At 33.9% G+C, this 25265-nt stretch overlaps 1 protein-coding gene across 6 annotated transcripts in view; it reads left to right on the plus strand.

The window, feature by feature from the left end:
* Positions 1–25265, plus strand: part of Ca-alpha1D (Ca[2+]-channel protein alpha[[1]] subunit D) — a 1669376-nt gene that overhangs the window by 906353 nt on the left and 737758 nt on the right. For all 6 annotated transcript variants that reach the window (XM_073958159.1, XM_073958162.1, XM_073958158.1 and 3 more), the window contains exon 15: positions 20272–20359. In XM_073958159.1, the coding sequence (XP_073814260.1) occupies positions 20272–20359 (88 nt within the window). The remainder of the gene's footprint in view (positions 1–20271; positions 20360–25265) is intronic.

Raw genomic sequence — 25265 nt, forward strand, 5'->3', positions numbered from 1 at the left:
ACATTTCAATTTGAAGGAATTTTAATTACGGTATTGATTTGTCAAATAGTTTTGTCCATGGGAAGGTTGAAATTCGATAATTGTTGGAAATATGTATTTTTGTCCTTATTTTACTAAAATTAATAACTTGTATTATGCTCCAAAATTTTAAAAATTAAAGTAATTTATCGTTCTAAAATAAATGTTAAAATTTGCTTTGGATGTGATAAACATGGATTAAATTTAGTTTGGAAGTAAATAGTGATCATATGGTGTTTACAGCTATACAAGTCTGTGGTACTTGGTACATCTATTTTGTAAACCAAATTTTAAATTAGTGCAGTGGGAAAAAAGTGTATATCGATATTATTTGTTGTTTGAGTGGTGAAAAGTGAGTACTTCAAACGTGTAAAGGTTCCAGCTGCAGAGGTTTGCAGACGAACATGTTTTTTCTCCTTTTCAGCGACCACCTCACTCAGGGGTTACCTCCTATTTTAACAAGTCGCTTTGCGGTGTTGACTATAGCGCGAAAACGAATGCACCGATCATCATATATTTTTGTGGGCTTATTAAGTACGTAATAGTCTTGCTTTAAAACGAAAGACTTTTAAAAACATCATTTAAAAAAATGGTGAATAGCGAAAATCAAAATTAGATTTTTTTAAAAAAAATGGACCGTTTTTTACCATTAATCACTTAAAAAACGTTTTTAAAGGAAAATTCTCACATATAACGCAAGAGTTTGATTTATTCAATAGGCTCACAAAAAATATGAAGACTGAATACCAAATTTCAGTCATTTCGGGTGGATATTGAGGCCACAACATTCAAAATACGGAAAATTCGGAGGTACGGTTCTATAGGGGCTATAGGAAAACGAGAACCTATACTCACAGACTTCTGGTGGAAAGTTATAAGCCTCTAACGTAGACTTAGTACCAAATTTCAGCAATTTCGGTGTAATAATGAGGCTAAAATCTTCAAAATACCGATAATCGGGAAGTACCATTCTATGGGTGCTATATGAAGGCGTGGACCTATGCACACAAATTTCAAGATGAAAGTTTAGTAGCCCCAACGAAGACGAAATATAATACCAAATTTCAGCAATTTCATTGTAATAATGACGCTAAAATCTCCAAATTACCGATAGTCCGGATGTGCCGTTTTATGGGGGCTATATAAAATCGTGCACCTACACACAAAATTCTCAGTTGGAATGTTTCATACCTCTGCTGAAGACTAACCACCAAATTTCAGTAATTTTGGTTGGTCGTTATGACTAAAACTTTCAAAATACGCAAAATAGGGAGGAAAATTTCTATGCGGGGCTATATCAAAACTTGGACCGGCCATCCCATTTTTTGTCATGGAGATTGCGTGTACCAAAATTGATGCACCTACAACAACTCCTTCCATTTTTGGCCACAGTTAATATGAACTCGCGACATAGTGCGGCGCTTAGTTTTATTTTGATCAAAAATATCAAGAATTTCTTACACAGTTCCACAAGTGTTCTCCCGTGCATACTAAATTTTGCGAAATAATTTTTGGGCAAATATTGCGCACTTGCCATTGTTATCACCGAAGACTACCTTCGTGTCTGAAAGTGCCAGATATGGGTATTTCTGGAGGCAAGAATGCTAGATTTACTGCTGTGTTTTGGATAAGAAAATATTCCGTAGATTTCGAAATACTTTCCTCTCGTTTGCAGTTATGGCAGGAATAGGAAGAATAGAAATAGAAGACAAGCGTATAAGTGACTTGTAAAGAACAGTAATGGTTCTTTATTAAGTTTATTCAAATTTGGATATTTGAACAAAGCGCTTACCGAATGAACAACAATAATGGTTGACGATTTGGTAAAAAGTGTTTTTTATAACATAGTCCGGTCAAAATAGACATTGAAATAGCAAAAATTCCCATAAAGCAAAATTTTGGTGGAGAGCTAGGGTTTGCCATTAGAAGCAACGTCCTAAAAGTCCCCATCGATCCGATCTGTGCAAAAAAAATTATTCGGGGTCAAAGGTCAAAAATTAAGGGTTTTTAGGTTTTCGGATTTATTTTTTGAAAACGGTTGGTCTAATCAAAAAGTGACTAAAGTAAATATTGTATACAGAAAAATTATCTACAAGTTTGACCCTAATAATTTTTTTCTTAGAAGGAACCTTTCTTGAGATATAGCTGTTCTAAAAAACATGATTTTTATGCACTTATAAGGGAAATGTGCACATATTCAGACGAACCGGCTAAAATAAGCGAAGTAATCGGGTCTGTCCCCCAAATATATATTTTCTTGAAGAGCGAAATTATAGCTATCTTCTAAAAAAATTCCAACAAAATCGGAGTGTGTTTAGTAGAGTTATTCAATGTTAGATTCATTTTATGCAAAAATAGCCCATTTAACCCACATGTATAATCGAAAGCCCAACGGAAACGACCCCAACGAAAACTCTCCGATTTTTTTCAAGTTTTGTCCGAAGGTAGGGTTTGTTGCGCTGATTACGGAAATGCATAATTTTCAACGGTTGCGGATCCGGTTCGCCGGTTATTAGACCCGAAAGGCCAAATTTAAAAACGGGGTTAGATCTGGTTCTACTGAACCGATTACTGCAAAGTGGATATCGTTTGAAAGCTTACGGAAGTATCTAACACATAGTGTCGTTACTTTAACCGGTTCGCCTCATAATGTACTTACGCGGCTAATTTTTTATTTGGCCTTTAGATCGGGATATCTCGAAAATGGTAAGTCTTTTTTAAGAATCATAAAGATAAATCTTGTAGACAGCTTTGTGGGAATTTTTGCTATTTCCCCCTTATACGCATGTCTATTTTGACCGGACTAAACAATATTGAAAGGAAAGTATTCGGAGAGAGAGCATACAAAGTTCGTTGTTGAGAACAAAGAGAATATACTCAATGGGAGTTAGGGCTACCCAGGATACATAATCTGACGTAAACATCCCGGCCGCCGTTGCAGTACTACTGCAAGAGATAACACAATTAGGTGGATTGTACACTCTCTTCCGTTGACAATATATTAAAACTTTTAGAATTCAGAAGTTTGACATTAATTAGAAATTGTTTATATTTAAACTATATAATTCAAGGAAAGATGCTCTGATATGTCGATTCCAGCTGGGATGGATCTTTTGCAGCATCGATTGGCTGCTCTTCTTCGGAATATAGGATATGTAGATATCTGGAAAGGAAGTTTGTGCTTTGCAGGGAAGAAAATATAATAGTGCATTCGAAGTGTTGCATGAAGTAATATTAGGTTGGAATATTATTTCGAATTTGTACCTCGGAATGAGTTCAAACGTATATAAAATGGATAATGGAAAGATAACTTTGGAGTTGTACTTCGGAAATAGTACAACGATATGGAAAACATGAAATGAATTTTTTAGTTGTATTTTGGAAGAAATACAACAAGTTGGAAGGAAGAATCATGCATACGGATGGTATTAATGCATAAATAATTGTTGAATTGGACAGTGTTTTCACTGGAGCAACATTTATTTGGAAAAACCCAAGTGACTGGATACGGACGTACACGTGGATATTCGCAGATCGGATGTTATAATGGACGAAGTTCTCGGAATTTGGAAGAATTCGAAAAACTACATCAGCGTATGGGGAGTAACTATAGCGGTGGTTATGAATTTTGACCCAATCTGTTTCCATGAATATGTATAGATATTGCAAAGTCCTCTAGCGGTCACTGCATGCAATATAAGTCTCGAAAAGTGCAGGATGCCAAAAGCATTGGAAAGAAATCCGGAAAAATATCGAAGAAATGGAAGAGATTCGTCAAATAATGGAGTAGTTGTCCTTTGGAACTGGTTTTCCTATTTATATAGCGACCCCTAGCGGATGTAGGGCGTACTATAAATCAGGGAATGCTAGAATATTTAAAAATGATGAAGACAGTGTCGATAGTTACCGAAAATCCGGAAAAGTTTGGAAAAAAGTAAGAATTTTCAGTTCTTTTAATTATATGGAAGCGACATCTGCCGGCTGTGGCATGAACTACATATCAAGACAGGTGTAGGGGACCACAAATTTGCACTAGCGGCAATGTTGTGGACTAAAATTCGGCAAAACTGAAGTGTCTCGACAACTTACTTATAGATATACGGGAATATATAATAATGTATATATATCACATACAAGTTGTAGGCCGACCATACAAACGGGCTTGCTGTAGGGTGCACGTATATTGAGGAGCACAACGAAGAGAACAACAATGGATAAGTCGATCACTATTGAGTGGAAATCACCAACAACATTTATGCATCTTTGGAACGTTGCTGGAGCGTTTTTCAAACCGAAGGGCATGCGAAGATATTCGTAGTGCCCAAATTTAGTAGAGAAACCAGTTTTGGGAATTGAATCTGGATCAATTTCAATCTGATGAAAGCTTTTAGCTAAATCTATAGTGGTGAAATAGTTACACCTACCTAGTTTTCCTATGATCTCATCTATATTTCGAATGGGGTGTCTATCACTAACAGTTATCTCGTGTAGTTTCCTGCAATCTGTAACAATTCTAAATTTCTGTTTTCCTGAAGCATCATGTTTTTTTGGAACTATCCAAATGGGACTACTGTAGGGCGAATTACTGTTTCTTATTATGTCTTGATCTAAGATATTTTTAATTTGTGTTTCAACTTTTTGTTCATAAGCTTGGGGGTATCTATACAGCTTTGAATATATTCGGGAATTATGCACTGTGTTAATGGTGTGTTTAATGTTATATGTGACAGTAAGTTTATCGCCATCGTGATACTGTATATTTTGATATTGCCGTAACAATGAACATAGCTTTGATCTTTCCCCATTATTTAGATGTTCTAATCTGAATGATTGCGTCCTTTTAATAGTATCTGGAATTGAAACATTATTTGATTTATGGCGCGAATCTTCTGTTGTGCAAGTTTCTTCCTGAAATGTTTCAGGTTTGGAAACGTGGTTTGTCAGTTTGTATCTTTCATTGTAAAGAGAAACAATTTGTGTATTATAATCTATTAAAGCCTTCGCTTGACCTAGCAGTTTACTTCCTATTAAAATATAATAATTATTTGAAAATGGTTGTATTAGAAATTCATGTTGAGCCAGAAACAAATTATTGGATGGAAGAGTGATACTAAGTGGCCAGTTACTATTATGAATAAGATATTCTGTATCGTGTTTTGGCAAATTAAATAGGTTACGAGTTATCATATTGACCGTGGATCTGGTATCTATAAGACATTTCAAATAATTTCCCTTGTATGTAATTACTATAAATTGTTGGTTTCCGAGGCCGGTGGCAGAAAAAATTTTTGTTCAATAATTAAGTCTTTGCTTTCATCATGTTTGTCATCTACAGATGTTGTAACTTATTGTGTGTATGGGTAATCAAAAAGCACTTCAGGTTGTTGTAACTGGTATTCGATATGGACATAATAATTATTGAAGGGGTTACATTGTTGATAGCAAGACACATCCTGATTTCTAAATTAATCTAAACTCATTTTAATTTGACCGCTATCGGATGGTCTGGGTCGTTTTGCTAGTTTATTGGTTGCAGTGGAGTATGTATTACTTGTTGACCTTGGTTTTGGTTAAAACGGTGTTGGTCAAATACATTTTGTAGTTGGAAATTTGGCCTAGGTGCATGCCTGACAGAGGCTGTTACGTTGGGTGGATAGTAGGGATTAGGTCGATGATTGTGAATGGGTGTTGTAAAAGTTGTTGTAGCAGTAAAATAGTTAGGTAAGTCATAGTATACTTGTGGATTTGGGTAAATTACAGGTGGCTTATAGAATGGTTGTAATGGTGTGATATAATTTTGCGTATTTACTGTGGGTAATTTTTTTAACTGTTTTTCTGATAAAATATTTTTATTTTGGATGATCTTTTCTGCCTGGGTATACTCTTCATACAAATTTTTATCTTGTTGAATATTAATATGAGATCAATCCTAATGTAAATGTTTAATGGTAATTTTTGAATGCTATACAACACTATACTATTCTTTATTAGCCTAGAGTATAAAAGTTTTTTCGGTTGTATCATTTTCTACCCTTGTAAGACATATTCCGAAATTCCTCTAGTAACAGATGATTTGGCATTTGTGTTTTGTAATGTTTGTCTTGTCGGTCTTTGTTGATTTTGTTTATTTTCTTTACTTTTTCTTCCTGAACATTTTTGGTCGGCTGTTCATTAAAAAGAAAAATATTTGCTGGTGTTTCTCCTGTGGTAGCATGTTTATTCTTATGATTATAATTATGAAGTATTGTCTCAAATTTGCTTAGTTTTGCTTCATTATCATCAGATGTTTTCATTATTCTTATCTTCTCATTTAAAGTTTTATGAAATCTTTCTTTATCAGCTACGCCTGTTTTCGATGTATTAAGTTGCAATTCAACTCCTTCGCTCTCTAACCAGCGCTTCAGAGCAAAGCTAGAACAAGTAAGAAAAGCGTTAAGTTCGGTCGGGCCGAACTTTTTATACCCTCCACCACAAATTTCAGCCATTTCGGTGGATTAATGTGGCCACAACCTTCAAAATAGCGAAATTCGGAAGGTACCGAAAATCGGGAGATATTATGGGGACTATATCAATACGTGGACCTATATAAGCATTTTATGGTAGAAATGTTTCTTAGCCTCTGGAAACACAAAATACAAAGTTACAACCGATTCTTTGGTCAAATGGGTCTAATATATTTAAAATATATTAAAATGACGCGTACTTTATATGGGGGCTATACCAAAACGTGGACCTATATAACCCAACTTTGGTAGGAATATTTTTTGGCCTCTGGAGACACAGAGTACCAAATTACAACCAATTCGGTGGTAAAATGGGCCAAATATCTTAAAAATTCCTTAAAACGACGACGCGTCACGCGTCGTTTTGTATGGGGGCTATACGAAAGCGTGGACCTACATAGCCCGCTTTCAATATCAAAAGTCCTACGTAAATATAACATATTTTCCCAAAATTGCATCAACCTACGTCAATCCGTTCGGACGCTAGAGTGATTTCCACAGACGGACAGACAGACAGACGGACAGACGGACGGACATGTCTATATCGATGTAGAATTGCACGCTGATCAAGAATATATATACTTTGTGGGGTCTACAATGATAATTTCGAGTAGTTACAAACGTAGTGACAAACTTAATATACCCCCATCATATGGTGGAGGGTATAAAAAGCTCTATCTCTGTCGGCTTTTAATAACTGAGGTTTACGGAACTGATTGAAAATTCTCATTAGGGCATTTTTGCGCACAACCCAATCTTTAGTAGGTATCTGTTCCAATGTTGCGAACTTTGAATATACATCAATACAACCATATATGTGTACAACTAACATAGTGTTTTCCTTCAGATGAATAGATATCTACCATGAACTTCTCACGACAAAAATTAGGTTGTGGTGTGATTTTCATTGGCATTTTAGGGTTACTATGTTCTATTTTAGTTAAATTGCAAATATGACATTCATTGAAAATATTTTGTATAAGTAATTTGCTGTTGTGGAAATAATATATTTCACTGAAAAGTTTACTTGTTTTCTGTATTCCGTGGTGTAGCTGTTTTTAATGGGTTTTCAGTATTAATTGCTTAAATTCTGCATAAGTGGATATATTTTTTAGCAAGATAAGGCTACGGACAATTTTGGGGTGTTTCGAGTTAATAATTAATTTGTGTGCGCTTCGGATTACTTCAAAATCGGCATCGCTATCTATGTATAGAACACTATTTCTCCCACAGAAATGGTAAATTAAGTATTGTTCGGCCTTTTCAGTGGTCATGACATCATAAGAAATGTGAGTACTATGTTTCTTAAAATATTTTTCATGACTTACTTTGTGTTGACTATTGTCATTTTCAGCGCTATGCTGTGTTTGTTCGGTAAAATGTGACTGTTCTATTTGTATCCTGGACAATGCATCGGCTACATGGTTTTCTTTACCTTTTATGTATTTTATGTCGAATTCATACTCAGACGATTTCTCTCTCCAAAAAGTCAACTTTGAGTTTGGATCCTTCATTTGATACTACCAAACTAATGGTTGGTGATCCCTTGCAATTTCAAAATGTCGGCCTAATAGATAATGGCGAAAGGTTTTATTTGCCCACACAATGGCAAGGAGTTCTTTCTCAATATCGCTGTAGTTTCTTATGGTCATCTAAAGTTCGACTAATGTAACTGATATGATGCCCGTCCTGTGACAATACGGCTCCGAGTGCTACATTACTAGTGTCTGTGGTAAATACAAATTTCCTTTTATAATCTGGAGTTTTCAAAATAGTTTCTTCTGAATTTAGTTGTTTCAATTTCTCGAATCAAATATGTATTCTGGATCTTGAACATTCAGTTTTGAATCCTTCTAAAGTACTTTGGTCATCGGTTTTGAGATATCAGCAAAATTTGGAATTAATTTCCTGTAGTACCCAACTAGATCTAAGAATGCTTTTATGGCTTTAGTTTTTGTGGGTATAGGATAATTTTTAATGGCTGTTTTTTTCTGGATTTGGTTTGATGCCGTATTTTGTTATAATGTAGCCTAAGAAGGAAGTTTCTGACCGTAGAAACTCGCATTTATCGAGTTGAAATTTTAAACAAACCGAAGGGCATGCGAAGATATTCGTAGTGCCCAAATTTAGTAGAGAAATCAGTTTTGGGATTTGAATCTGGATCAATTTCAATCTGATGAAAGCTTTTAGCTAAATCTATAGTGGTGAAATAGTTACACCTACCTAGTTTTCCTATGATCTCATCTATATTTCGAATGGGGTGTCTATCACTAACAGTTATCTCGTGTAGTTTCCTGCAATCTGTAACAATTCTAAATTTCTGTTTTCCTGAAGCATCATGTTTTTTTGGAACTATCCAAATGGGACTACTGTAGGGCGAATTACTGTTTCTTATTATGTCTTGATCTAAGATATTTTTAATTTGTGTTTCAACTTTTTGTTCATAAGCTTGGGGGTATCTATACAGCTTTGAATATATTCGGGAATTATGCACTGTGTTAATGGTGTGTTTAATGTTATATGTGACAGTAAGTTTATCGCCATCGTGATACTGTATATTTTGATATTGCCGTAACAATGAACATAGCTTTGATCTTTCCCCATTATTTAAATGTTCTAATCTGAATGATTCCGTCCTTTTAATAGTATCTGGAATTGAAACATTATTTGATTTATGGCGCGAATCTTCTGTTGTGCAAGTTTCTTCCTGAAATGTTTCAGGTTTGGAAACGTGGTTTTTCAGTTTGTATCTTTCATTGTAAAGAGAAACAATTTGTGTATTATAATCTATTAAAGCCTTCGCTTGACCTAGCAGTTTACTTCCTATTAAAATATAATAATTATTTGAAAATGGTTGTATTAGAAATTCATGTTGAGCCAGAAACAAATTATTGGTGATACTAAGTGGCCAGTTACTAGTATGAATAAGATATTCTGTATCGTGTTTTGGCAAATTAAATAGGTTACGAGTTATCATATTGACCGTGGATCCGGTATCTATAAGACATTTCAAATAATTTCCCTTGTATGTAATTACTATAAATTGTTGGTTTCCGAGGCCGGTGGCAGAAAAAATTTTTGTTCAATAATTAAGTCTTACCTTTCATCATGTTTGTCATCTACAGATGTTGTAACTTATTGTGTGTATGGGTAATCAAAAAGCACTTCAGATTGTTGTAACTGGTATTCGATATGGACATAATAATTATTGAAGGGGTTACATTGTTCATAGCAAGACACATCCTGATTTCTAAATTAATCTAAACTCATTTTAATTTGACCGCTATCGGATGGTCTGGGTCGTTTTGCTAGTTTATTGGTTGCAGTGGAGTATGTATTACGTTGTTGACCTTGGTTTTGGTTAAAACGGTGTTGGTCAAATACATTTTGTAGTTGGAAATTTGGCCTAGGTGCATGCCTGACAGAGGCTGTTACGTTGGGTGGATAGTAGGGATTAGGTCGATGATTGTGAAAGGGGGTTGTAAAAGTTGGTGTAGCAGTAAAATAGTTAGGTAAGTCATAGTATACTTGTGGATTTGGGTAAATTACAGGTGGCTTATAGAATGGTTGTAATGGTGTGATATAATTTTGCGTATTTAGTGTGGGTAATTTCTTAAACTGTTTTTCTGATAAAATATTTTTATTTTGGATGATCTTTTCTGCCTGGGTATACTCTTCATACAAATTCTTTTCTTGTTGAATATTAATATGAGATCAATCCTAATGTAAATGTTTAATGGTAATTTTTGAATGCTATACAACACTATACTATTCTTTATTAGCCTAGAGTATAAAAGTTTTTTCGGTTGTATCATTTTCTACCCTTGTATGACATATTCCGAAATTCCTCTAGTAACAGATGATTTGGCATTTGTGTTTTGTAATGTTTGTCTTGTCGGTCTTTGGTGATTTTGTTTATTTTCTTTACTTTTTCTTCCTGAACATTTTTGGTCGGCTGTTCATTAAAAAGAAAAATATTTGCTGGTGTTTCTCCTGTGGTAGCATGTTTATTCTTATGATTATAATTATGAATTATTGTCTCAATTTTGCTTAGTTTTGCTTCATTATCATCAGATGTTTTCATTATTCTTATCTTCTCATTTAAAGTTTTATGAAATCTTTCTTTGTCAGCTACGCCTGTTTTCGATGTATTAAGTTGCAATTCAACTCCTTCGCTCTCTAACCAGCGCTTCAGAGCAAAGCTAGAAAAAGCTCTATCTCTGTCGGATTTTAATAACTGAGGTTTACGGAACTGATTGAAAATTCTCATTAGGGCATTTTTGCGCACAACCCAATCTTTAGTAGGTATCTGTTCCAATGTTGCGAACTTTGAATATACATCAATACAACCATATATGTGTACAACTAACATAGTGTTTTCCTTCAGATGAATAGATATCTACCATGAACTTCTCACGACAAAAGTTAGGTTGTGGTGTGATTTTCATTGGCATTTTAGGGTTACTATGTTCTATTTTAGTTAAATTGCAAATATGACATTCATTGAAAATATTTTGTATAAGTAATTTGCTGTTGTGGAAATAATATATTTCACTGAAAAGTTTACTTGTTTTCTGTATTCCGTGGTGTAGCTGTTTTTAATGGGTTTTCAGTATTAATTGCTTAAATTCTGCATAAGTGGATATATTTTTTAGCAGGATAAGGCTACGGACAATTTTGGGGTGTTTCGAGTTGTGTGCGCTTCGGATTACTTCAAAATCGGCATCGCTATCTATGTATAGAACACTATTTCTCCCACAGAAATGGTAAATTAAGTATTGTTCGGCCTTTTCAGTGGTCATGACATCATAAGAAATGTGAGTACTATGTTTCTTAAAATATTTTTCATGACTTACTTTGTGTTGACTATTGTCATTTTCAGCGCTATGCTGTGTTTGTTCGGTAAAATGTGACTGTTCTATTTGTATCCTGGACAATGCATCGGCTACATGGTTTTCTTTACCTTTTATGTCGAATTCATACTCAGACGATTTCTCTCTCCAAAAAGTCAACTTTGAGTTTGGATCTTTCATTTGATACTACCAAACTAATGGTTGGTGATCCCTTGCAATTTCCAAATGTCGGCCTAATAGATAATGGCGAAAGGTTTTATTTGCCCACACAATGGCAAGGAGTTCTTTCTCAATATCGCTGTAGTTTCTTATGGTCATCTAAAGTTCGACTAATGTAACTGATATGATGCCCGTCCTGTGACAATACGGCCCCGAGTGCTACATTACTAGTGTCGGTGGTAAATACAAATTTCCTTTTATAATCTGGAGTTTTCAAAATAGTTTCTTCTGAATTTAGTTGTTTCAATTTCTCGAATCAAATATGTATTCTGGATCTTGAACATTCAGTTTTGAATCCTTCTTAAGTACTTTGGTCATCGGTTTTGAGATATCAGCAAAATTTGGAATTAATTTCCTGTAGTACCCAACTAGATCTAAGAATGCTTTTATGGCTTTAGTTTTTGTGGGTATAGGATAAATTTTAATGGCTGCTTTTTTCTGGATTTGGTTTGATGCCGTATTTTGTTATAATGTAGCCTAAGAAGGAAGTATCTGACCGTAGAAACTCGCATTTATCGAGTTGAAATTTTAAACAAACCGAAGGGCATGTGAAGTTATTCGTAGTGCCCAAATTTAGTAGAGCAAGCAGGTTTGGGAATTGAATCTGGATCCATTTCGACCTGATGAAAGCCCTTAGCTAAATCTATAGTGGTGAAATAGTTACACCTACCTAGTTTTCCTAAGATCTTATCTATCTCGTTTAGCTACATCTATAGTGGTGAAATAGTTACACCTACCTAGTTTTTCTAAGATCTCATCTATATTTGGAATGGGGTGTCTATCACTAACAGTTATCTCGTTTAGTTTCCTGTAATCTATAACAATTCTAAATTTCTGTTTTCCTGAAGCATAATTTTTTTGGAACTATCCAAATGTGACTACTGTAGGGCGAATTACTGTTTCTTATTATGTCTTGATCTAACATATTTTTAATTTGTGTTTCAACTTCTTGTTCATAAGTTTGGGGGTAGCTATACAGCTTTGAATATATTGGGGAATTATGCACTGTGTTAATGGTGTGTTTAATGTTATTTGTGAAAGTAAGTTTATCGCCATCGTGATACTGTATATTTTGATATTGTCGTAACAAAGAACATGGCTTTGATCTTTCCTCATTATTTAAATGCTCTAATCTGAATGATTCTGTCCTTTTAATAGTTTCTGGAATTGAAACATTATTTGATTTATGGCGCGAATCTTCTGTTGTGTAAATGTTTCAGGTTTGGAAACGTGGTTTGTCAGTTTGTATTTTTCATTGTAAAGAGAAACAGTTTGTGTTATACAGTTTGTGTATTATTAAAGCCTTCGCTTTATCTAGCAGTTTCCTTCCTATTAAAATATCATAATTATTAGAAAATGGGTGTATTGGAAATTCATGTTAAGCCGGAAACAAATTATTGGATGGATACTAATTGACCCGTTACTAGTATGAATAAGATATTCTGTATCTTGTATTGGCAAATTAAATAGGTTACGAGTTATCATATTGACCGTAGATCCGGTATCTATAAGACATTTCAAATCATTTCCCTTGTATGTGATTACTATAAATTGTTGATTTCCGAGGCCGGTGGCAGAAAAATTTTTGTTTTGTTCAATAATTAATTCTTTCCTTTGATCATGTTTGCCATCTACAGATGTTGTAACTTATTGTGTGTATGGATAATCAAAAAGCTCTTCAGGTTGTTGTAACTAGTATTCGATATGGACATAATAATTATTGAAGGGGTTACATTGTTCATAGCAAGACACATCCTGATTTCTAAATTAATCTAAACTCATTTTAATTTGACCGCTATCGGATGGTCTGGGTCGTTTTGCTAGTATATTGGTTGCAGTGGAGTATGTATTACGTTGTTGACCTTGGTTTTGGTTAAAACGGTGTTGGTCAAATACATTTTGTAGTTGGAAATTTGGTCTAGGTGCATGCCTGACAGAGGCTGTTACGTTGGGTGGATAGTTGGGATTAGGTCGATGATTGTGAATTGGTGTTGTAAAACTTGGTGTAGCAGTAAAATAGTTAGGTGAGTCATAGTATGTTTGTGGATTTGGGTAAATTACAGGTGGCTTATAGAATGGTTGTAATGGTGTGATATAATTTTGTGTATTTAGTTTAAGTAATTTTTTAAACTGTTTTTCTGATAAAATAATTTTTATTTTGGATGATCTTTTGTGCCTGGGTATCCTCTTCATACAAATTCTTTTAATGTAGAATATTAATAAGAGGTCTCAAGTCTGAGATTTCTCAATTCACAATACCAATCCTAATGCAAATGTTTAACTGTTAATACTAGTTTTTATTAACCTAGAGTACAAAAGTTTTTCTGTTGTGTCATTTTCTGTTCGGCTGTTCATTAAAAAGAAAAATATTTGATGGTGTTTCTCCTGTGGTAGAATGTTTAGTCTTATGATTATAAATATGAAGTATTGTCTAAATTTTGCTTAGTTTTGCTTCATTACCATCAGATGTTTTTATTATTCTTATCTTCTTATTTAAAGTTTTATGAAATCTTTCTATGTCAGCTACGCCTTTTTTTAAGTTGCAATTCAACTCCTTCACTTTCTAACCAGCGCTTCAGTGCTAAGCCAGAAAAAGCTCCATCTCAGTCGATTTTTAATGACTGAGGTTTGCCTAACTGATTGAAAATTCTCATGAGGGCATTTTTGGACTCAACCCAATCTTTGGTAGGTGCCTGTTCCAATGTTGCGAACTTTGAATATACATCAATACAAATAACATAGTGTTTTCCTTCTGATGAATAGATATATACCATGAACTTCTCACGACAGAAACTAGGTTGTGGTGTGATTTTCATTGGCATTCTAGTATTACTATGTTCTATTTTAGTTAAGTTGCAAATATGACATTCATTGATAATATTTTGTATTAGCTATTGGCTGTTGGGGAAATAATATGTTTCATTGAAAAGTTTACTTGTTTTCTGAATTCGGGGTGTAGCTGTTTTCCATGGGGTTTCAGTATTAATTCCTTAAATTCTGTGTTGGATGAGTGGACGAACGACGCAACAGCGACCAACAAGAAATAATATGTATGTGCTTATATGTGGATCAGTTGTTATGTTGTTGAAGAGACGAGTCAGCAGTGTATATTTTTGGATATTTCTCTAACAGCAACAACAACTGCAGTGGGATAAAACGGTGATAGATATAATGTATAAACACACAAACCAATAGAAATGAATAGGAATATTCTCGCGACGAGAAAAAATAATGGAACAATGATATGAAGAGAAGCACACTGCCGCGAATGGGAAAATAAAAAATTTTGTAATTTTAAACAAATGAAAGCAAAGGAAATATTAAATGTAATTATTTGGAATTATAAAATGAAGGAAAAATATGAATTAAATTACTTTAATCTAATTATTCACTTCAATGTATGGAAAAAATTAGAAATTAGATAACATTAATTAGCACAGACAAATATGTGAAACTAATTAAGCAAATTGTAACACTGTGCGTTTAACAAACGAAAAAAGGAAAAATCAATTTGCCGACGGCAAAACGCACTTGGACTTTGACACTTTGGAATTGAAATGCACTATTGTATTCTCACTTTTGGATAATAAAAGCACAAACTTACCATGATTTTGATGAAAATGGATTGGAAAAAATGTCTGGATGGATGGAAATATTACACAGCAATAAACATCCGGCTCGAAGGACCAATGAAAATGCCAGATATGGGTATTTCTGGAGGGAAGAATGCTGGATTTACTGTTGTGTTTTGGATAAGAAAATATTCCTTAGATTTCGAAATAGTTTCCTCTCGTTTGCAGTTATGGCTGGAATAGGAAGAAAAGAAATAAAAGACAAGCGTATAAGTGACTTGTAAAGAACAGTAATCGTTCTTTATTAAGTTTATCAAAATTTGGATATTTGAACAAAGCGCTTACCGAATGAACAACAATAATGGTTGACGATTTGGTAACAAGTGTTTATTATAACAATATTGAAAGGAAAGTATTCGGAGAGAGAGCATACAAAGTTCGTTGTTGAGCACAAGGAGAATATACTCAATGGGAGTTAGAAAATTTTATTAGGGCTAAACAGGATACATAATCTGACAAATAAAATTAATAAAACTAATTGTTTGTTGTTTTCAAAAAGTAATAGTGCGTTTTTATTCTTAATAAATTTTGATTCCAGTGCTGCATGCTTAATACATATGTCCCTTTTGGCCTTTCAAATTTTCCAGCCGTATTTTGGCGAAATATAGCGTCTATATTTAGAGTTTAGCTAAAGCTAGTTTCAGATCGTACATTGGTAATTTACAAAAATGATATAATCATTCCCTCGAAGGACTATATTGAGGGTATCGCTAAACTGGAATAGGTATTAAAAGTAGCAAAGGCGTACGTAGTGTAAATAATGTGCACAAAGTGTTAATTTGTGCAGAGCTAGATTAACTGTTTGGGTTACTTGATAAAAAAAATTTCATGAAAACCCATACAGTTGAAAAGACAAAAACACGTCGTAAAACAATATTACATAATTATTCGTAGTTTCATCACTTTCACTTTGTTCGCATTCACTTCTAGTTTCATAACAACCGCTATTTATGTCAGCAATCTTGAATCAAAAGAAGTTCAATGACTTTGTCTTTTTACACTTTTTTATATTTGTTTGGCATCAGCAATTACATTTAAGCATAACACAGATATAATTATTTGTTAACACAAAGCGGAAAAACATTTAATTACATAACAAGTAAAAAAGTATCAGTCGACATTGCCGACAGAGATATACCCTCAGCTTCTGTGGATTGAAAAATTTTTTCCCAATAAATATTAAGTATGTTTTCAAAGCAATATGGATAGGATTAAAGCGCAAAAATTTGCAGCGATATCGATAGGAAGGACAATTTTTAAACTGAGTTTCGACAATATTTAGAGTACCATTTTAACGAATATTTTCGAAATTTTGTGGGGGAGGTATCGGAAGGTCAACTCCTTCCACCTTCGAATTTCATCTAATATTCGAAGAATACGATATCCAAAGTGTGGACGAACGAAGTATTCGTATGGTGCTATAGGGGGTTTTTACAACTTTCGAGCTCTTTTCTCAAAAAGTATGGACTTGCCCCTGAAAAAACTTTTACTGTCGTAATTGAGGCAGCCAGTGCAATTTGCTTCAACAAAAATTCAATTCCACTGTAAAGTTATTGAACATTGAGATAATAGAGACCCACATTATCATCAAAGAAGCAAAATTAGATATAGAAAAAATATAAGAAGAAATTAAAAATACACTGGACCAAGCAGAACGGTCAAAATTTAAAAAAGAACAATAATCAAAAACGACACATTTATCCAAACTGGAAAACGTAAAACAAGTAAAATTTAAGAAATTAGGATTAAAATACAACAAAGTCTGGTTTATTAATTACACAAATATCCAATTTTCTATAGAAAGTCAATGGCTCCTCTCAATGGGTAAAAAGTTTGCTCTCCCGGTTACAAAGAAAAACTTTGCCCCTATACCACTTATAGCGGACGCAGAACAGTGGGTATGCACTATAAAAGACGAGAGAATATCGAACCATAGAAGAAAGATGAACAATAATGAAATGGAAAAATACATAATGGGGGTTTACGAACAAACAAGCAAATATTTACACAATTACAAAGAAAAAATTATAATAACAACAGCTGACAAAGGAAACAAGACCGTAATTCTATACAAGGACGAATACAAATCTAAAATGAGCTCATTATTAGAAGACAAAACAACATATAAAACATGCAGAATAGATCCAACAGAAAAACTTCAAAGTACCAATAATAATCTTGTAACAGAACTATACAAAAACAATTATATCACAAAAATGGAAAAATTCAAACTAATATGCACACTGGCAAAGCTCCTCAACTCTATGGACTGCCCAAGATCCATATAGATAATATACCCCTCAGACCTATATCGTCATCAACACAGGTGCCATGCTACAATATGTCCCAATATATAGGCAAAATACTTAAAAACATAATTTCAAATGACTCAATATAAAAAATTCTATTGAACTAAAAGAAAAACTAAACGCAATAACTTTGGATAAAGATGACATACATGTTTCTTTTGACGTAGTATCTTTGTGTACGAATATACCGATACACTTAGCGATTAAGAACATACTTGACAAATGGGAAATCCTGCAAAAACACACGACAATTCCTAAACGAAGATTCTTGGGCTCTTGCAATTTGGTCTAATAGACAACAATTACTTTAAGTATGATGAAACCATATATACTCACACATATGGTATGGCAATGGGCAACCCGCTATCGCCAACGATTGCCGATATCGTCCTAGATACGCTATTAGATGAAGTATTAAATGAACTAAAACAGAACAACATGGAAATAAAACTTATTTCGAAAAACGTAGATGATATATTTGCCATCATAGACAGAAATGACATGGAAACTACATTAAAACTGCTCAACTTATATCATACTAAAATACAATTCACAGTAGAATTGGAGAAAGACAAAAAACTACCATATTTAGATATGACAATCATCAGAGACAACAACAAAATAAAATCACAGAAATATTGCTCAAAAACAATTATCCAAAACATACTATAAACAAATAAATAAATAAAATGTTGGAAAACCTAAAAAACAATCAACATAAAATAAAAGATGAAAAAATCAAACATTTTTACAGTGTGCCGTTCATACCGAAATTGACAGACAGGAATGCAAGAACAATAACAATGACCAATGAAAGCAAAACCACAATTTCATACAAATCAAACTACACACTGCAAAAATTATTTGCTAAACGAAACAGAACTGATAAACTTAAACAGTGCAAAGTTGTCTAAGAAATAACTTGCAATGGAAAGAAAGGCGAACCATGCAATAAGGTGTACGTAGGCACAACAAAAAGTATGCTCAGTACGATAATAAATAAACATGAAGCAGATGTGAGAAAAGGAAAAGAAAGCACCGCACTATCTCAACATATAAAAGAATGTGGGCATAATGCTAATTTCTCAAATGTTAAGATACTTGACAGAGAACAAAGAGAAAACAAAAGATACACTCTGGAAAGTCTACGTATTCAAGAGAGAATACATAAGTCAATTAACACCAAAGAGGACGAAGACAATACCAAATTGCAATATTCAGTTGCAATCATTTAAGTTTATACGGTTCTGTGATTTAGGTTAAGAGTTTGCTGCAATATTTTTTATACATTATTAGTAATTATTTTTTAAATTATACAAAATCTGTATAATATTTATATAATATTTATTAAAAATGCTATGAAAAACTAATTGTAAGTAAACTTAAACCAATTATCAAAATGCTTTATAACACAAATATTGTATTTTTTGTCGCTAGAATTTTCAAATAAAGCTCCTGAAGAAGTTGGAAAGTCGCCAACGAAACGTTGAGAGTTGATCATGAAATAAATTAGTTTTATTCCATCAAACATCTGACCAAATCAGCCCAGTGAAACCCACTTTTAGTTATAAATCAAAGTGGTTCGAGAGCAGGTCTTAAAGTGAATTTATCCAAAATTTTGTGTGGGAGGTACCCGAAAGAGTGGACAAATATAGTCCATATTCGAACCTGATATATATCTGGTAAATATATTAGGATGTGTAAATTTTTCCGACAATATTTGGACTTTTGTGGGGAAGGTACCTGAAGGAGTGGACCGATATGGCTTATAATCGAACTTAAATTAAGTTTGCACAAATTATTACGAAGGCCAAAATTTGTACCGAATCGACAGATCCGTTCGAGAGTTATCTTGTGCTCCAACCACTACACACGGTGTCATAGGGGTTTTTTGTACCTTTAAGGCTATTTTCTCAGAAAGTATGAACTTGCCCTTGATGGAACTTATACCGTCGTCGGGGGGCAGTAAATACAAGTTGCTACAATAAAAATCAATGCGATTCGAGAGCAGGTCCTAAACTGAACTTTTCCGAAATTTTGTGTGGGAGGTACCCGCAGTAGTGTACCGATTGTATCCATATTGGAACCTCATCTAAGTCTGGTAGAAATTTCACGACGTGCAACGTATGGACCAAATCGGTTACTCACTTCAAGAGTTATCGTGCGCACAAATTTTCTGAACTTTTGTGGGAGAGGTACCGGAAGGAGTGGACCGATATAACCCACCTTCGAACTTAAACTAAGTTTGCACAAAATATTACGAAAGCCAAAATTTGGACCGAATCGGTTGATCCGTTCGAGAGTTATCGTGCGCTCCAGCCAGACAGACACTCGGATGGACATAGCTAAATCAACTCCAAATTGTCCAAAACACATTTCGTCCAAACATACTTGGGGTCTAAAACCATTATTTCTATGAGGCACATTTTGCCCGTATGAAAGTGAATATACCCTCATTAGCATAAATGCTGAAATACACAAAAATTTTTCTACGAAGACTAATTTGTCAACAAATGTCAATCAACAAAAATGTGTGTAAAACTAATTTTCAGACAGACCTTAGAAAGTTTGTGCTTTGTTAAAAACTGATTGTGAATTTTCTGTTTTTAAAATATTATTCTAAAGACCTATTACTTTTTATTTAAATTTATTATGTTGGGACTGTTTATGCATTGCTTTTCAATAGTTCATAGTGTTTATTTATTAATTTTATATATTAATTAATTTCATTCTATAGTTCGAATGCGATTTCAGTCGTGAAAATCCTAAGAGTCCTACGTGTGTTAAGACCCCTGAGAGCCATAAACCGGGCGAAAGGCTTAAAGGTAAGTACATCTGTAACATGATTTATGATACATATTTGATTGATTTTGTGATCGATGGTGTGGGAAATTACAAATGGATGTGATATTATAAGGTTAGTAGACCAAACCCTCAAAAAATGTTTTGAGTTCTCATGCCGAACTTTTTAGTGACATATATATTTTAAAAATAATTTTAAAACATTTCTTGAAGAAACAATCCTACCTACCTAACAAATAACAAGTGAGCAAAGGCTATAGTCTGGACGGGGCCTACCTCTGTGCATAAGATTTTCTAAAGTTGTTTACCTATATAGCTTTTGTTTGTGTTTTTTTTGGGCTAATTGATCACCTTTTATAATGAATTAAAACAGATTTTTTATCCATTTTTCTCCCAACGCTTCGTCAGCTTTTTTCCGACTTCTTCAGGGGTAATCTTTGTTGGAATTTCCTATTGACAAAGTTAATTTATATAATTTTGATTTTATATGATTAAGTTTTTTAAACTTACAATTAATTCATCATTCTTAAGTTATATTTATAAAAAAAAACTGGACATCACGAACACACATTTTTGTATAAGTAAATGATCAAATAATAATTTATTGCATAAAAAACTTAATCTAGTATCACAGGGCGTTTAACTTTAAGTTATTGCAACGGAATAATGTAATATGGTGTTATCTTTGTCTTCCTGAGTGTTATGTCGTTTTCGTGTTCGCTTAGCCTCACACCTAATCGTCTCTTGGTTGTTCCCACATAAACATTGTTGAATTTTTCGCTTTCATTTCCGTTGCAGGTTATTTCATACACAACATTGTTTTCGTTTAGTTTGTCCCTCGTTGTTGCTTTTCTTGCAAATATGGTTCTTACTGTATCATTGGATTTGTATGCAATGCCAGTGTTGCCGCTTTTTATCATGTTCCTTAAAGTTTTGTTTCCTGTAGGTCTAGTGAGACCTGTACCGTGATTTCGACAAAATGGAAAAATTGGATGTATTACCGAATATTGCGACAACTCCGATATTTAGCAACCTACACCAACCTACTTTGCATCATTGTAAATACGGTATTCTGTAGTCAGGCTTTGTTTTTGAAAAGTCCCCAGCCAAAGCTGGGTTTCATTGACGATTATTGCGATATATTCGTTAGAAAGGTGATACTTTTTACTTCCATTGTCAGGTTTTGCTTTTGGTGTACCCCTTATAGAAGCTGAAATATTTGCCTTGGAAAAAACGTTGATTTTTCTCCAAATAAGTTCTTTTCCCATTCCGACCCCTAAATATTATCTGACCATCACTAAAATCTATAGGCTTCCCCTCTGGGACTCCCATCAACACCCAAAATTTGGTGACTATCCGATCAAAATTGCAACATGTAGCGTGATACCAAAGTTTAGATGGACAGACGGACGGATGGACACACATAGCCAGAAATAAAAAATGTAAACGTTGATAACTTGGAACCTAGTTAAGATTTTTAACAATTCAAAAAGAATTTTTGTACGCTGAAAAGTTGTGTCTAAGTTGGCCTACAAAAGTATTCCGCTTAGAGTATCGTTATACTAAAAGTTTTCAGAAAACACAAAATAGGCATTTTTAAATTGAGGTAATTTTGCCATGATTGTAATTAATGCCCCTGTTTAAGTTAGAATTGATTATTTCATTATATTGGTCCTATGAATTGCATAGACATATTCGTTGAAATCTCCTCATTCCCATGTATTACACCCCTGTAATAGTATGAGAGATTTCAACGAATATTCACTTGACAACCGCCCTCTTGAAGCATCTATGCAGATGTCAACATAAAACAAAAAAACAACATAAACAAGAGGATATCGATCGACCGCTTGAATCGCAAGCAACTTTTACCCTTTATCGTAAGCCTTTGTGCATATCGTTGTACTTATTTCTTAAAGGTAATATTGTTTACCATTCAATAAACACCGGCAATTGAGCCAACCCTTTTATTAAAACTATCGTGTTTTATTTACTTCTTTCTTTTCATTGTTATTGACGGCCACAAGTACGCATTGGGCGTACTGGTTCTATTGGGAGAGCCTTTGATACACTTGTTCCCCCAAATCCCTATAGTGCGGACTAAACATTTGGTCGCTTCGGGCCGAATAAACATTTGATCCAATCGAGCCGGATATTCCAGTTGGCATAATTTTGGAAACCATTACAGTCCACAATCCCATTGGAGCTTACTATTATTGGTGCGTATAGTGCAAAGTGAGCATCAAAATAAAAAAATACAAGTGTTCGTTTGTTTGTTTGGTCGTTTTACAAGGTCATAGATTCCCTTTTTTGTGTTAATCGGTCAAAGTCCAAATCGTGGACAGACGTACTTACATACGGGAATAAGAAAGTCAAAACAAAAATAATAAATATTTTGTTCTAAATATTTCACATTAGTTTTCGTTTATTTTCGTCTACATTGTCCTTTACCTACTTTATATTGTTGTTGCAAAAAGTGTTGAAAATATTCCCAAAAATATTTCTATTTTGCATTGATTTGTTTTCGCTAGCATTAGCAGTGTAAATATACAAACGTATATTCATCAATACATCGATTACATATTTACACTGCACGGCCTATTCGTGGTCCCTTCTGTTTGATACACACACGCTTGTATAGCTACATACTCCAGCATCGTCGCTCTGTCGTACCGTCTAGTCGGTCAGTAAGTGGCTTGCATGCAAATATACACACACACGCATGAACGCATAAATATTGCATTTTGGACATTCCTCTTTCTGTCGTGTCCGTTTTTATTGCACAGTCTCCCGCCGGTGTGTTATTACACAGTACCCGGACAGTAAATTAGTACTGTGACACATATTATTATATTTTATAGTAAATATAATAAATCGGTGTCAGGGAACTTTTTAATAATATTTTTGGACATTTTGGAATTGCGTGCACCCTACAATCGGTCAATTGGACTTTTTCTTGTGTAGGGAGTTATATAAACATATTTATTGCGATTTGTATATTTTTGCAATTTCAATATAGTTTGAATTTTTGTTGAATTTTTGGACACAAATACACTACATTCAGCCAGAAATAAAAAATGTAAACGTTGATAACTTGGAACCTAGTTAAGATTTTTAACAATTCAAAAAGCAATTTTGTGCACTGAAAAGTTGTGTCTAAGGTGGCCTACAAAAGTATTTCGCTTAGAGTATCGTTATACTAAAAGTTTTCAGAAAACACAAAATAGGCATTTTTAAATTGAGGTAATTTTGCCATGATTGTAATTAATGCCCCTGTTTAAGTTAGAATTGATTATTTCATTATGTTGGTCCTATGAATTGCATAGACATATTCGTTGAAATCTCCTCATTCCCATTTATTACACCACTGTAATAGTATGAGAGATTTCAACGAATATTCACTTGACAACCGCCCTCTTGAAGCATCTATGCAGATGTCAACATAAAACAAAAAAAAAAAACAACATAAACAAGAGGAGATCGATCGACCGCTTGAATCGCAAGCAACTTTTACCCGCGCTTTATCGTAAGCCTTTGTGCATATCGTTGTACTTAGTTCTTAAAGGTAATATTGTTTACTATTCAATAAACACCGGCAATTGAGCCAACCCTTTTATTAAAACTATTGTGTTTTATTTACTTCTTTCTTTTCATTGTTATTGACGGCCACAAGTACGCATTGGGCGTACTGGTTCTATTGGGAGAGCCTTTGATATACTTGTTCCCCCAAATCCCTATAGTGCGGACTAAACATTTGGTCGTTTCGGGCCGAATAAACATTTGATCCAATCGAGCCGGATATTCCAGTTGGCATAATTTCGGAAACCATTACACTCCACAATCCCATTGGAGCTTACTATTATTGGTACGTATAGTGCAAAGTGAGCATCAAAATAAAAAAATACAAGTGTTCGTTTGTTTGTTCGGTCGTTTTACAACGTCATAGATTCCCTTTTTTGTGTTAATCGGTCCAAGTCCAAATCGTGGACAGACGTACTTACATACGGGAATAAGAAAGTCAAAACAAAAATAATAAATATTTTGTTCGAAATATTTCAAATTAGTTTTCGTTTATTTTCTTCTACATTGTCCTTTACCTACTTTATATTGTTGTTGCAAAAAGTGTTGAAAATATTCCCAAAAATATTTCTATTTTGCATTGATCTGTTTTCGCTAGCATTAGCAGTATAAAAATACAAACGTATATTCATCAATACATCGATTACATATTTACACTGCACGGCCTATTCGTGGTCCCTTCTGTTTGATACACACACGCTTGTATAGCTACATACTCCAGCATCGTCGCTCTGTCGTACCGTCTAGTCGGTCAGTAAGTGGCTTGCATGCAAATATATACAAACACGCATGTACGCATAAATATAGCATTTTTGGACATTCCTCTTTCTGTCGTGTCCGTTTTTATTGCACAGTCTCCCGCCGGTGTATTATTACACAGTACCCGGACAGTAAATTAGTGTTGTGATACATATTATTATATTTTATAGTAAATATAATAAATCGGTGTCAGGGACCTTTTTAATAATATTTTTGGACATTTTGGAATTGCGGGCACCCTACAATCGGTCAATTGGACCTTTTCTTGTGTAGGGAGTTATTTAAACATATTTATTGTGATTTGTATATTTTTGCAATTTCAATATAGTTTGAAATTTTTGTTGAATTTTTGGACACAAATACACTACATTCGGTGGGTATTTGTATAAATTTGATATTGCATGCACCCTACAAGTGGTCTTTTTCTTGTGTAGGGCATTTTGTACATATATATTTGCGAATTTTATAATTTTTTGGAATTCTGATATTGTTCGAATTTCCAGTTATATTTTTTGGCACAAATACACTACAATCGGTAGTTAGTTCGTGTCATTTTGGCCAAAAGCAGATATTTATTATTGGTTTTTAATG

The sequence above is a fragment of the Musca autumnalis genome, unplaced genomic scaffold, assembly GCF_047663935.1.
Source record: "Musca autumnalis isolate F117 unplaced genomic scaffold, ASM4766393v1 scaffold_6, whole genome shotgun sequence".
NCBI classification, from domain to species: Eukaryota; Metazoa; Arthropoda; class Insecta; order Diptera; family Muscidae; genus Musca; species Musca autumnalis.